Source organism: Rhamphochromis sp. 'chilingali' (assembly GCF_963969265.1).
Source record: "Rhamphochromis sp. 'chilingali' genome assembly, chromosome: 11".
Lineage (NCBI taxonomy): Eukaryota > Metazoa > Chordata > Actinopteri > Cichliformes > Cichlidae > Rhamphochromis > Rhamphochromis sp. 'chilingali'.
This window is the reverse complement of record NC_137938.1, coordinates 6,134,398-6,149,997: the sequence shown is the minus strand read 5'-3', so window position 1 is coordinate 6,149,997 and position 15,600 is coordinate 6,134,398. Positions and strand designations below refer to the sequence as shown.

The 15,600-nt window shown below is 40.0% G+C and overlaps 1 protein-coding gene across 2 annotated transcripts in view; it reads left to right on the top strand.

Annotated features, from left to right (window-relative positions):
• Positions 1-15,600, top strand: part of snrka (SNF related kinase a) — a 56,082-nt gene that overhangs the window by 19,523 nt on the left and 20,959 nt on the right. For both annotated transcript variants that reach the window (XM_080895935.1, XM_080895934.1), the window contains exon 3: positions 6,547-6,688. In XM_080895935.1, coding sequence (XP_080752061.1) covers positions 6,547-6,688 — 142 coding nt within the window. The remainder of the gene's footprint in view (positions 1-6,546; positions 6,689-15,600) is intronic.

Below are 15,600 nucleotides of genomic sequence, written 5' to 3'. Positions count from 1 at the left end.
TCTTGTTCCAGTAGCCCACTTTTCGTCAGGGTGCCCTGGTTCCTCAACACCTGACGCGGACCTTGTTGATCCGGGCGACGTCCGAGCCGGCATGCCTTCATGTTTATCTGTCTCGCCCATGTCTGCGGTAGGCTTGCTTAGCATAGGGGGTCTAGCCTTAGGACCCTTACTGGATACAGACGCCCCAGGCAGGAATCGAACTTGCGATCCTCTGTTCCAAAGGCGTGTGTGTGTGTATATGTGTATATATATATATATATATATATATATATATATATATATATATAATATATAGAAATAAAAATAAATAAAATTTATTTGTTAGGGGTGCAACAATACATGTATCGATATTGAACCGTTCGATACAGTGCTTTCGGTTTGGTACGCATATATATCGAACAATATAAATTTTTATTTATTTTCTCAACTTTTCTTCTGACGATGCTGTCTGTGTTGAGCGCTCAGTGGATCTGCATTCGACTACTCTGCCTAGGCTGCACTGTTGAGTGCAGATCCACTGAGCACAGCGCAAGCTAGCAAGACAGAAGCTGTGCCACGCAATGCTCAATTGGTGGGAAGTTCTTTGTTTTTTGAGTTGTGGGCCACTAGGTCACGTAAATATTGTTAAAACATAAATAACATTAAAGACAATTGTCATTCTCCAAGTAAGTTCACTTACAGGAGTGATTTAAAGTAACGTTTTTCTAGAAATAATGACCCTGTTTGAAGTCGGGTGAATGGCAAAAAGTGACTTGAGTGTTTCTCATATGTTTGGATTCTGTGGTTTATCAGGTTTTTTGGTGTTGCTGAATTGGTCAGTGAATTCCTTCTTTTTAACATGGTGGTAGTCGGGATTTGGAGGGGGACTTGCACACTGACCCAGAAATTGCAGCATTCCTTCAAAATGCACTACTCTTTCTCTTGCTATGTTGCTATGTTTTTTTTTATATATATTTTTTTATAAAAGGCATTAAATTATTTAAATAAAAATTCTAAAATGTGTCTTCACACTTACTTGGCTGGCCTGTATGTAGGAAGCACTGAACTTGAACTGAGGGGGGAAAAAGCAAGAAAAGGATACAGACCACATATTTAGGTGATGCACCGGTCTACAGTGTGGAGCTGCAGCATGTCTGTATGTGACAGAATGAGATCTCTAGTCATCTGGAGTGCTCTTTCTACTCTCTCTGCCTGTAAGTGACAGGAGCATTTATGTTGATGTGATGAGCGCACACGTGTATGAATCTGAAGGATTGATGAGTGGGTGTGTGTGCTCTTCAGGTTGACAGCTCTATACATGTTGGAAACCGCCTGTCTGTGAAGGTGATCGCAGAGTTTTTGTGATGTTCTATGTTTTCTTAAAACTAAACTGTAAAATATGTGGTGTGTGAAGAGTGTAGTTGGCTTTGGTCTAATTGGGTCACCTTTTTGTCTTCTAACTATTTGGAGGCCAAAGATGTCATCATTTTGTGTAGCATGGTAACCTTGGTTACATATTTAATTGTCCTTCTATGGTGGGTCACTGGAAAAAGAATTGTTTACCACTGGTTGACAGTAAATCAACAAAGTGACTAGGGCTGCCACAAACGATTATTTTGATAGTCGACTAGTCACCGATTATTTATGCGATTAGTCGACTAATCAGATCATCATCCACTGGACGTAAAACTACAGCTTATTGCACCAGCAGCATCTGCTCTTATATAACTATCATTAGCTTACAGCTTTAAGCTTTTAAGGTGCTAACTAAAAATAAAGACAAGATGATAGTTTATTCAATTTTAATGAAATTTGCAGATTGTTTCGGTAAAGTTTAATAAACTCCTTGCTATCTAAAATATAACAGGACACCGGAGTATATTCTCCAGCATCTCACACTTCTGATAATCAGCTGTCTGCTTGACGTTTATTCAGCTGTGTAAAAACTATAACTTTAATCTCAGCCAAACCGATTTACTCAGGAACAAATAAAATACTAAAAAAAAGCCAAACAATAACATTTTTAATTTATCTAAGTGACTCATATATATTTAACCTGAGTCGCGAAAGACGGCGGTGGGTTTGAAAACAATTTGCCGGGAGTCCGGTGTTCTCACGGCGCTAGTGACCTAACCCCCGGCTAGCTATCGAGCTAGTGGGTAACAGACGTCTCCGAAAACGTCGGAGCGCTTTTGAAAATATGTGGTGTCCTGATAAACTGAGCAGATATTTGAGGTTTACACAGCTACATTCTCGCCTGAAAATATGTTAAACGTTTATTTTGTGACCCAGAAAGAATAATAAGAGTAATATTAAAACTAACTAGCTACCGCCATTGTTGGAAACTAAGCTGGGCCGCGCTATGAATTCTGGGACACAGCTGCTTCTTCTTCTTCGGGGTTTAACGGCAGCTGGCATCCTTGTACATGCTGTGCTGCCATCTTCTGTTTCAGTCCGTTATTACACTCTTAAATCCTGCTATTATTCCTGCGTCTTTTGCGATCTTACAAAGCTTCAAACGACACGTCGACTATTAAATCAGTCGTCGACGATTTTGATAGTCGACGTAATCGTGACTAGTTGACAAATCGTGGCAGCCCTAAAAGTGACTCTCTTCAGTATAATTTAGCTGTCATTTCAAGGTTCAGTTGTTTGAACAGATCAACTCTCCTCTGTCAGGAGACAGAAACCACCTGGAGAGTCAGACTGTAATAAGGTAGTAATAAAGCATAATAGGAGCATACTAAATTGCTCTGACTCAGGTAGTTTTTCAGTATTTATTGAAGCTCATTGTGACCAGTGTTAAAGGCTTCTCATGCTCTGTAACTACAAGAAAGATGCTGCACTCCTGAGAGAGAAGGAACAAAATACTACTTTGTAAGAACTTCATTTTAAGGCTAATGAAATCTCTTTTCATGCTTACTGAAATATCCAAGCTTAAGTTTGAGAAGCATTCATAGGTAGGAAAAAAATATATGTATGCTTTGCAGCCTAGCAGCAGCAGCTGACATTTCACAAAGTTCACATCTTTCAGAGAGTGGGCCTAATTAAACAAGTTCCTGAAGCAAATTTTGGGTGTTTAGACATGCTTTGACTTTGACAAGACAAATCCACATACTCTGATCAAGCACCTGAATAAACCTGAAGTGTATTTCTAAGCACGCCAACCTGTTTATTTAATCAGTCTTGAAACACATTGGCACATGGTTTGGGAAAGACAAAAATAATGTATACTGTCATCACTGTAATGTCATACATGGAGGGAATTAAATATCACATGTGTAAGGCTTACGAGTAGGTGTGTATGTGTGTGTTTGTGGGGGTTCATGGCAGTGGGGTGTAGCTTTTCTGTAGATCAAGCGTGTCAGTCAAGGAAGCCAACACATTAGTCATTAATGATAGAGTAAATAAAATACTCTATTGGAAACTCATTGTGAAAACATTTTTTAATAATCCTTGCCATGTAAAATCCAAATGGGTATCGTGAACAAAGGAAACGAACTAGGCCTCAAGAAATGCAATCTGAGAATTTTCTGTCATCTTTGTGGGGGGTTTTTAGGGACTGACACGGAAAACATATAAAGGATCCCTCTGATCCTGTGTGTGTGCCAGCACGTTGAGATCTAATTGGTACATCGAAACGTGAGCTTCTACGACCAAGGTTAGACCAAGCTGAACTTTCTCCACATCCATATCCTGTTAATATTTCAGCAGAAGAGGAGACACTGCTACAGGCTGAGAGGGAACTCTTTTATGGCGCTAGCATACTGCAGATGTGGGCACATTAAGGCTGTGATATATTTTATAGCAGAGTGCAACATCAGCCTCAGCGTTTGGGATGAAGACCTCTTTGGTGCTTATAATGTAGAGGTACATATTGTTTTAGCACTTTATACTCAGGCAGCTTTTTGGTCCATTAACACGGCTCCAGTAAAATGCTTGATCTGCTTCTCTAGTAGCTGTTAAACAACTCATTTCAAATCAAACCACTGCAGGTACTTTGTAAATGGTTTTAGACACACAATAATTGCACTGATGCATTTTTTTTCTTTTTTTAAGGAGAAATGTTCCTGTAACACCCCATTTGTTGGGCTTTAGCAGTGGCTTGGTGATACATCACTTTTTCAGAACAAATGCCATCTGGAAGTCAGACAGGAATTATCCTCTGAAGTGCTACAGAGCCCCCCCCCCCCCCCCCCGCCCCTCCCAGTGGGGACTCTACTCTCATAAGACAACCTGCAACTGCACCGCTGTCTGCTGCTCGCACACTGAGCTGGGAGAGAGCCATGGATGGCTCCTGAAATCAAGTGTGTTGGATGGTATCAAAATGCATACCACAATAATTAGACTCAGTATTCAATCAGGCAAGCTGTTTCTTCAGAAAGTTCCTCTTAAAGGCACTCGGCCCTCTCTGTACGGCCATTTGGTTAGTTTAATTATACACAGCACTCCCTAGCCTAAGGCCAAATCTGGAGTGCTGATAGTAGCCCAGCAAAGCTGAGTCTCAAGATGCAACAACTCACGGCTGTCCGTTTGAGTTAAAAACATTTTAGAATCAGTTTGAGTTGTCATCTTTTTTTTCCTCCAAAAATAGTTTTTGTTGGGGATTTTTTTTTTTAAATTTTACTATCTGGCATTTTCTCTAGCACATCCTCAAGGCTCCACTCTGCCAAACCATTTGGTATTGAGGGCAACTATGTGTTTGAGCTTAATTAGAAACTTACTTAAAAATCCTCATCATGGTAATTACTTTAGGGCTGCCAATATTTGATTAGAGATTCTGTGATGTCTCCCTCGCTCTTCAGCCTAAGTAAGTTGGCCCTGTTTCTCTGCTAAGTGATGAAAATGTTACACATTAATGCCCAAAGCTTTGCATGTGTTTATACGGGCATGGCAGGACATGCAGTATAAATACTGTATGTGTGTAATGAACTTGGCTCAAACATCTGCCTCTATGTGTGCCAAACAAAGTTGAGAACATACCGTACTATACGGAGCGACAGGACAAGGTTTATTGTCCTAGCTCTCTATTCGAGGCTGTTTCTCGTCCTTGACTAGTGAACCAAAGGCTGTGTGTATGTGTGCATGAATGTGTCTTTAGTTGCATAAAGTGTGTATGGACCGGTGCTTCTGCATGCTGACAGTTTGCTTTCACTCGGTGCAACTAGCAAGTGCAAATTTGTACACTTGAATAAGCATATGCATAGATGAATTAACATGACTTTGATTATGCTGTTAGCACACGTGCACTGTTGCTTGAGAACATTGAACATGAGCTTGTTTTGGGTTTCAGTGACATTTTGTTTTATGCAAGCAAACCAGAGAAAATTAGGAGTTAAATTGCAATTGAGAAAATGCAGTTTTAAATTGTCTTGCATTATCCAGTACAGGGTGTAGTTACATGGGCCGGGACACTAGGGGGTGTTAATAAAATAATGTGGTTATGTTCTATTAATACCTAATAGCATACAGTAAGAGGAAATAAGGCACTCAAACATGCTGATTAGAAATGTCTAGGAGAGAGGTGAAAGCGAGAGATGGCTGTTATCCTGCTTCTGCCTCCATAGTGCCAATCAGCAGCAAAGGGAAAATATTTATTTATATTAGAGATATAAGAATGGATAGATGGATTGATGGCGATATAGATATGGGTAAGCAGATAGTTGGTTTCTTTATGGTTTTATGGTTTGTTTGCATCATTTGGACATTGCTTGGTTTTGATTTAAATTTACTGAGGTCTTATAAAGCATTTGTTGTTCTTAAATGGTGGAATTACACTCAAAAAAAACTGTCTGCTATCTTTGTACAAAGTTATACAGAAGTATAAGTTGTATAACGTGTGGAGACGACAGGTCAAAAGGCCTTGGAGGAAGACTTTACTGTACTTCTCACACTTCTATCCATCACTGTTGTTTACCACACTGGCTGAGAACATCTTAGTTCCTTTAATTGTCTGCTTGTTTCCGATCAGTGGCATCGTTTCCATTGCAGTCATCTTTTCTCATGACGTAAGAGGGTGGAGAGATCAAGGGGAAAATACGCTTGTAAAATGAGATGTCTTCCACACTGGAGAATTATTTGAAGCAATGTTAATTAGGGACGATGGCTGAACAACAGGATCAGCATGTCATTGGTTTTTAATGTCTCTGTAGCATTTTTCAACAAATACACTACAGATGTGCTAGATGAAAACACTGGCACGCCACAGTCTCTGTTTAGACTTGGTACAGATAGAGGGGTTTTTTTCCCCCCCTCTTTCACATGCTTCAACTTCTCCACTTTCTGACCTTCCACCTGTACTTAGTTTTTAAATATAATCCATATCATGATGTCGTAACTAGGTTTTGTGTGATTATTCAGCCTTGGATTCAGTCCGAGAGGACAGATATAGTTTAACAATACATTTGACACATCTGTCGTAGGTAGCACACGGCTGTGGATCATACAGCCATATTTGTGTCTGAGAAATTGATGTGTTAATAAATGTCCTCGTAATATTTCACCTGTTAATACCATGATAAATGTCACCCAGTCCTAAGTCTGACCTCGTGTCTTTCTCTTCCTCAGATATCTGGAGTCTTGGTGTGATACTGTTCATGTTGGTTTGTGGCCAGCCACCCTTCCAGGAAGCTAACGACAGTGAGACCCTCACCATGATCATGGACTGTAAATACACTGTACCACCTCATGTCTCCAGCACCTGCAAAGAGTAAGTAATGCACAGCATTTTTCTTCTTTCACTCTGCCATTTGAAAGCTTGTGTGTGGTCCTTTTGCTTGCATACAGAGATGGATCGAATGGGTGGATTTTCAGTATTTGCTGGTTACACTAGAGGAAATTGCAGTCAGTCACTGGTTTGCTATAAGATGGTGTACAGAGACAGTGTGCCTTTTTTTTCCCCTCAAATGTTTTCTCTTGCCCGGGCTTGACAGTGTTGTGTTAAAAGCTATGGAAAATTAGAGACAGTGCATCCTGCATAATGCTCCACTGTCACATCTTTTGTCAGAAAGTAAACTGTGGGATCTCTGCTGCAGCTGGCCACTGAAATTAGGGCCATGTTCAGGGATCAGATTAAGTTTCAGTGACAAAGGTGAGTGCATATACACTGCAACAGGAAAGCTGTGAGGTTTTGACTGCAACCCAAACCACATCAGGTTGGTGGAAATGTCATATGCTTCCTGCATTAAGTAAAAGGTTGTATAATCATCACTAAAATGGAGCAACAAAGCAACGTGGTGCTGAGAAAGAGTGTTAGACTTCTCAGTTAAAGCTTTGTTTTTGAAACCACTCTCAGATTTGTCAACAGCTCACATGTAAAAGGAAGAAAAATAGTACTCTGTGTTTCTCCATCCAGACTAGAACAGGATCAAAGCTCGGCTCCAGGTAAACTCTTTGGGGTATTCTAGTCCTCATTTGAAAAGTTTTTTACTTTAAATCAGAATCTGATCTTCAGTCATCAGCAGTGCTTTCACATATAGAACACAGGAACTGTTCATGCCCTGCATTAACATTTGTCTTGGATAGACTATAAAAGACAGTACATTTGACTGTCAATTGTATTTTGATGTATCAGATACAAAAACAACTTTTGTTGTTTTTTTTTTTATTCTCCCAGCTCTTATTAGTGTCCCTGCTAATACAGCAAAATTATAAGCTATCTTCTATATAGTTTGCTGAGTAGAGGTCAGTTAATTGATTGATTGATTGATAACTTGTTTGGTGCTTTTTAAATGACTTTATCAGCTCAAATTATGAACATCATCAGATTTGTTACAGCAGCTGGCTGACTATGTCCTCCTTTAACTAAATTTAGTCTAAAAGAAATGCTAGTTTGCCAAATCATTTCACCAGTTAACTTTATTCATGATAGTATAAGGAGCTTGGAAAGAAAAGCGTCATGATACTAACTTCTGTATAATGGCTAACACAGGGGTCAGCAACCTTTAACACCCAAAGAGCCATTTGGACCCGGTTTCCACGCAAAAGAAAACACTGGGAGCCGCAAATACTTTTTGACATCTAAAATGAAGATAACACTGTATATATTGTTTTTTACCTTTATGCTTTGTGTGAACAACTAAGGTGTGCTGCTTATGAAATCCATGAAGTGCTACAGAGAAAATTACATTTTATTTATGTAATTAACACATTTTGAACTCTTAAAGAAATATAACAAAAGGAAAGACACCCAGCTGAACGAAAATGATCCAAGTAGTGAACAAAAACTGCTGTGAGCTGCCACCCTCATATCACCTTTGGGCTTTTGGAGCCTTGACCTGGCTTTTAAAAAATTATTGAAGAAAAGAACACTAAAATTCAGCCTAAATATGTATTTTACCTGGTTAATGTGTGTGGCGGGGCGTGGTCTGCAGCGCCACTGCAGGGGAGGCGGACGCACCTGAGCGGCACCCACAATCACGCCTCACCGCCTTAACGTCTGTGCTATCTATGCTGTTGTGTTGGTGTGTGTCGGGCTGTGAGCTGAAAAGCTACAGCGTATGCGTACAGCAACCGTGTGTGAAAAGTGGTCAATAAAGAGATGCTGAAAAGCGTGTTCATGGAAACATCATCGGGTCTGCCGTGATATGTTTACAATGGGACTTCTGCTCCTGAACCTCTGCGCACAGCGTCTGCAAATCGGGGCTGTACGAAGTCACTTTCATCTTTACGCAGGACTGTAAGCTGTCATCTGTGAGGCGTGAGCGGCGTTTGTTTTTAACATAGTTCACGATGGAGAACACCTGCTGACATAATGTGGATCCGAAGATCCATAATTGGCCTACCTGGGCCCTATTTCAGGAAGCCGGTTTAGAAAACTCAGAGTGAAAAACGATACTCAGGGTTGAGTAACCCCGAACTGTCCAACTCGGAATATTCGGTTTCAGAAAGACTGATAACAATTAGTTCAATCAGCGCGGAGTTGCTTTAACCCCAAATTAAGCGCGCGCAGGAGGATACATAAAGCCCTGATTAGTGGAGCACAGATTAAGCGAGTCACCATGGAGACGGGAGGGAAAGAAGGCGCGGTCAATGTATTTTACAGCGCTTGAGGCCGAAATTCTGATGGCAGCATATGCCGATAACATGCAAATTTTGCAGAAAAAAAGTAACACAGCCTCAGCTGCAAAAGAAAGGGAGCATGCATGGCAAAACATAGCCGACAGAGTCAATGCGTGAGTGTTAATTTAAACATTGATCTAGGGATTTCCACCCATTTAACACGTTATTTTATTTTATTATATTTTATTTTATTTTTTATTTCATACATTTTATTTTGTGATGTGATGTGAGCGCAGGTGCAACCCAACAGGCCCCAAACGTTCCTGGCAGCAAGTAAAAATGAAATATAAAAATATAGTCCAAACAGGTATGGTGTAATTGTATTATGAGCCATAGTGCTTGGTCTGTTTGTCCGATGTAAATCAATTGCAGTTAGAGGCTACATTAATTTCCCCTCTGTAAGCACTTATTGAAATTATCTGAGCATTACAAGTACATATTTGCTTACTCTGTATGCTCAAATGTGACCCGTTATGGCCACTAGAAAAAAAGCAGAGGCCCGAAAAACAGGTGGGGGTCCTCCACCACCACCACTCACAAAGCCTGGCCACTTGGCTTCCACATTTGTGATAATGTTGGCAGCATCACATATGATCTTCACAGTGCAAAGAACACAAATTAGCATCCATTACTAATAATGAAATAATTTGTTAGTTCCCTGTAGCATTTCAAACTATGTACTGTACATTAATGCTGTGGAAAGACTTCCTGTTCACATAGTCTCCTTCATTTACTGAAGGAGCAATGATTGGAATGTGAGTGCCATCTATACAGCCAATCACGCCTGGGAACCGTGAGAATAAATGTAAAATTTAAGTAGTAGTTCAAGTATCACCACATCATGAATTAAGTTTCGTTCATCCTGATACCTGCAGTTTTGTGGAATCCCTCTTTGATAAATCTTGTGGGTCTATGACCGGGGAACACCACAAACGAGTACAGGAGACGTTTCAGTGCAACTGTAACATTCCTGACTGCCCGACAGACAGTAGCCTTGGAAACGTGCTCAGCGTCACCAATATTATACAGAAAGCTCCCGTTTGCAAAAAAACGAAGTGCAATACAAATAATATGTACAGAACTGAGAGGATGTCCACGATGTGTCACATGAGCAATATTAGGCCTGAGGATGTTATTCAAATAAATTGTAGATTGTGCTGAAAAACGGTAACGTTCACACAGGAGATCATCAGGAAATGATAAAATGTCCAAACGCGCTCTAATCACTCTCTCCCGGCGGAGAGCTCTGCGGAGAATTTGGGCTTCAACATCTACTGGCTCTTCAAGGAAGGGACACGCCATGTCTGACACTTCCTACAGTCAGGTTTCTGACAAAGATGCGGAGAACATCAGGGTTAGTTGAAGTAAACCTGCTAGGGGGCAGGTTAGCTTCACGGAGTGTGTCGTCATAGTAACTCACTCAGAATTAATCTAAACTCGCTTTGTGAAACCGAAAACCCAGAGTTTTCGTTAACTCAGGGTATACTTACTCAGAGTTTGCACTAAACCGGCTTCCTGAAATAGGGCCCAGGGGTTGAAAGTCTTGATAAATGCACGGCGTTTCGGCGGGTACACCGGCTTCCGCGAGTGTGACGCTTATTTTGAATGATGAAAAAATAATAAAATATAATTTTATTTTTATATTTCAATATCACAATAATCTTCCAATTTAGAACTACAAGTTAAAAAAAGAACTAACATAAATAAAATACACTTCAGCTAAATACTTCTATTTGCCCTTCTAATTTATTTTCCCAAACCATGCGGAGCCGCACTATAAGGACTAAAGAGCCGCAGGTTGCCGACCCCTGGGCTAACAGAACTGATTGTAGGAATCAGTAAATCATGTTATGGCAGAAGGTAAAAATGTATGACTAACATTATGTTCTACAGTAGTAAACGCATCATGAATATGTAGCATATATGTCTTTGCTTTATTATGTCTGTCACTTTTTCCATTATACTGATATTCAGCTGTATAGTATCTATGCTGCTCTACCCATTTGTCCAAATCATTTCACACAGTACATCATAATGGTGCACAACAGTCTTCTATACATCTTATCACTGTGCAATCCAAGCTGTGTGTGTTGATAGTTTAGGATGTCATCCAGTTTGAAATACCAGCCTCACACCTGAAAATGTTACAGACCGGATGGACTGAAACTTGCTTCTTCCTCTTCTGTCCCAGTTACCTTACATATCTGACCATGTAACAATGTGTGTATGCCAGTTTCCCCCTCTGTCTGTGTCTGTGTGTAGTCAACATGTTGCATCTCTGCTTTGTAAAAGCCTTGTAAAAGTCTACTGTTGGATACATCAGCTTGTACAAAAAGTTCTGTTAATGTGAACCAGTAAGCCGATAACATTATAAATAGGCCATGTTGTCAGTGTGGAATGTAGGGCCACCCCTAATCTCTAAAAACCTGTTATGTCAGTGGTATGTCATAAAACAATCCAGTTATTTCACCTGCAAAGCGAAAGCAAAGTTCACATAGTATTTCATCGACTCAAAGTTGATCTCTATGCACAGTATGAGTCACACCTAATTATTCTCATCAGGAAATGGAGCAGCAATTAGTCACCAAAAACTTATAAATACACCTTATGGTCTTTGACTGTGACTTTGGAAACTGTGACTAATTATGTAGCAGTCACTAATCCAGACTGACAGACTAGCAGCCGGCTTGTCCCTTTTATAAAATGTTTATTCATAAAAAAAAAAAAAAATCTCATTTGAGCATTTTGCAGCTTCATCGTCACAAAAAACAATTGAAATACATGAATGAGTTCACCCACAGTACCGCCAGTAAAAATACAGCATGTCGAGCTAAACTGGAACAGGAGAAGAAAAAAATGCATGCTGTGATAACATAGTTCTATATTTTGGCAGAATCTCCAGAACAATGGTGCTAATCACCGCACTACCATGCTGCCTCTGTAAAAGATAATACAAAGGTTTAAGTGCAGTTTGATGTTGTCTTACAACACGTTATTACTTTAACATTAACACTGATTAATATCGAGTATCAGCAAAGCTGATCAGCAGACTTGATCATCTGGGGGTAGGGATGGGTATCGTTTAGGTTTTATCCGATACCGGTGCCAAACCGGTACTTTTGAAACAGTGTCGGTGCTTAAAGAATGGAGAACACAAACTTTGTCCAAAAACCTCTCATATGCGCTCTTGTTTTATCCATTGTTGTGCATCATAGCCTAGAAAGAATTGTTTCTGCACTGGCTGCAAACATAGTCACCACATGTGTAGGAGGTGAAAACTATGATGTTCCGAAAACTTAGATGGCCGTTATAACACCAGATGGGCAGTCATGTACATCTGAGGTGACACAAGGAGAAATGGGTGGCTTCCAAGAACACAAGAGATGGCATTGTGCTGAAAACATTTTCGCAAACAAACTGCACAAATGATTATTTTTAGACCCAGGAAATAAATGCTTATCTCTTCAGAGTCGAAGGGGAGATGTGACTAGATTGAAATGCTAAGCTGAAGCAGCTGTGCACAATCTGATGGGCTTTGATTTAGAGGAGAAGAGCTGGTTGCCACACACAGAGTCTAAGGGTTATATTTTTACAGTGTCAAACTGGTGAATTATCTGCCCGTGTCACAGTTTAGCATTTCTAAATGCTTCTTCCTTACATATTATATATTTTGTTTCTACAAACAATTCTGTCAAAATTGCCAGTGAGGATAGTAGTCATGCTGCTATGGAAGCAGCTGTTACTCGTGAATATAGTTGTAAACAACTAGTGTGGTTGATTATTGGTATAAGAAAATGAGAAGTAAAAGGGGAAAAAAGGAAGAATCACATACACATTGTTGCAAACCTGATAAAAAGCTGAAGTTGCTGCTTTATTTCACCTTCAATGAATCTTCAAAGTTTCGTTTGGATTGTTTTGAGTTCATTAATATTTGACAATTCACCATAGTTCTGTTCTAGTTTAAAGAAGTTGTACACAAACTAAGCAACCTAGTGCTGTAAAATAAGTCTGCAGCTGTATTTTAATCACATTATTAAGACCATGATAACAAAGACAGTATCAGATCATGTGTACGTCATCTTTAGAGCCACTCCAAACCCTTTAACTTACTCTGTAATATCATTTTGTAAAACAGAGTTAAGCTCAACTTCAGTGTTTTCACATGGGATTGTCGATTTTAAGAGTAGAAAAGGTGTGGAAAGCTACTCAAGCTGTTAGCTTTCTTAACAGCTTGTCAGGCAACACATTAAGAAAACATTTATCTGTTCCTTTGTGCTGGAATTAAAAGAATGAAGTTTAGTCTCTTGGGTGAATATATGACTTCTCTTTCCAACAGTTTCTGACGTAAGCGAGGACTACTGTCAAATAAAGGAACACAGGGAAGTTGTTTTTTTGACGGCTCAACCAGTATTTGCTTTCGAGACTGGCTTTTTGGCCATACTGATGTAATAAAAAAAGTGGTTACTTTTTACTGGGCACTTGCACACTTATATAGATTAATAACATTTCTTTTTTAACATGCTAACTGAGGCCTGTAGAGTCAGAGATGTAGCTCTCGGGGTTGTGCAGTTTTTGCTTTGCTGGGATGTTTATTCTTGGAAAGATTGAATGTTTCATGCTTGCAAATAGTAGAATGATAGACAAACGGCCGTATTATTGTAGGGTCCACCTTACAATATAAAGCTCCTTGAGGAGACTGTTGTTGTGATTTGGCGCTGTATAAAAAAATTGAATTGAATAGAACCCATCTCAGATTGATGAGCATGTGCTTCTCGAAGGTCATTGCTGATATCTTTCCTAGTTGCCATTGTGTTAGCACACACCTGAATGCTCCAAACTTGCAGACTGTCAAAACTGCTTGTTTTTTACTTCAGTCGTAAAAGGCTGATGAGCTATTGTTGTCCCCCTGCCGGGCAGGTGGGCAGACAACATGGACACCCAAGTTTGTGAATGCGATAACTAGAGAATGAAGTCACATAGGTGTTTCAAATTGATACCATTAGCGCATCTACTAAAATACTTTGAAAACTTTGAATCTCAGTGACCTTGACCACAGAAAATCTAGTCAATGTGGTAACGACTGTTTTTTTTTTTTTGTTTGTTTTTTAGAAATGCTCACGCTTACTGATGATCTGTTAATGAAGTGTATTTGATTAGCAGCATAGAGCTGCTACTTACTGCTTCCACAGGAATTAAAAGTAGTAAGGGTGGACTTAGTTACTCACCCTTCTTTGGCATTTTGTCTTAATTTTTGTGGTTGAATATGTCATGTGGCATTGTTCATATGAAGTCGTATTTACGTCATTTTAAGACCTGCTTGGGACTAGATGATTTTTTTAAATTATGTTGTGTTATGTAAACTTAAGTGAAAGAGGATCTACTTTCTTTTTACCATGACTGTTTTACTTTTGCGCCCTTAGTTCATATTTTAAAGTCTTTCCTGTTCTACTCTTTTACCTCTCTGACAACTTTCTGACCCCATTTTCCACTAGACAATGAATCAGCCACAGTGTATGAACTAACCTCTTTTAATTAAAGAGATTAGCATTGAAATAACATAGTTTCACTTGTGTCAGCTGCTTCCTAATCCCTTACATCTCTTGGTAGAATTCTTGTACTGAACAGTGATTCCAACTACACATGCTTGTTTCGGTCCTTTGTGATAACCAGTGTAAATTAGGTGCTGACAGTTTTGATAGGCATTTCTAACATTCATCCTGGATAAGAGCTCTCCTCCTCTCCTCACTACACACCTTTCTCTGGCCTGCTTTGTGTGCCACCGCGCTGGATCATCACAGGGCTCCACATTTTACTTTTTCCATTTTGTCTGTTTGTTTGGATGCACCTCTCTTTGTGCTCTCCATTCCCTGTTGATGCACCAAAATGCATTTACATGCCACAGTTAATTAATTATTCACCATCTCTCTTTTGCTATCCCTCCTCCTCCATCTGAGCTTTTGTTTGTTTTTGTAATCCTTAATTTTAGTTTCTTGGGATTACACTGAAAATAGTGCTTGTTTTATATGCCTACCATCCATAACGTCTGCCTGCTTCCTCCCATCAGCCTGTACAAACAAAGCTACTGTAGTTCTGGTCTGTCTAATAGCTTAAGCTGAGAATGGCGATTGTGTGAGCTGCTGAGAAACCGAACGCTGTGTTTCTTGGGATGCTGATTGTTACTGTGTAAACTACATGCAGATGGCCTGCATTTGTATAGCGCTTTTCTAGTCCATAGGACCCCAAAGCGCTTTACACTACATTCAGTCATCCACCCATTCACACACACATTCACACACTGGCGATAGCAAGCTACGCACTGACAGAGGCGAGGCTGCCGGACACAGGCGCCACCGGGCCCTCTGACCACCACCAGTAGGCAAACACGGGGTTAGTATCTTGCCCAAGGATATTTGGCATGCAGCCAGGATGCAGCCTGGGATCGAACCACCGACCTTCTGATTAGTGGCTGACCTGCTCTGCCACCTGAGCTACAGCCACCCAGATGATGCATCAGGATTGGTGTTTAGTCAGTTTGCTCCCTGTTGATTTCCTTTGTTTGAA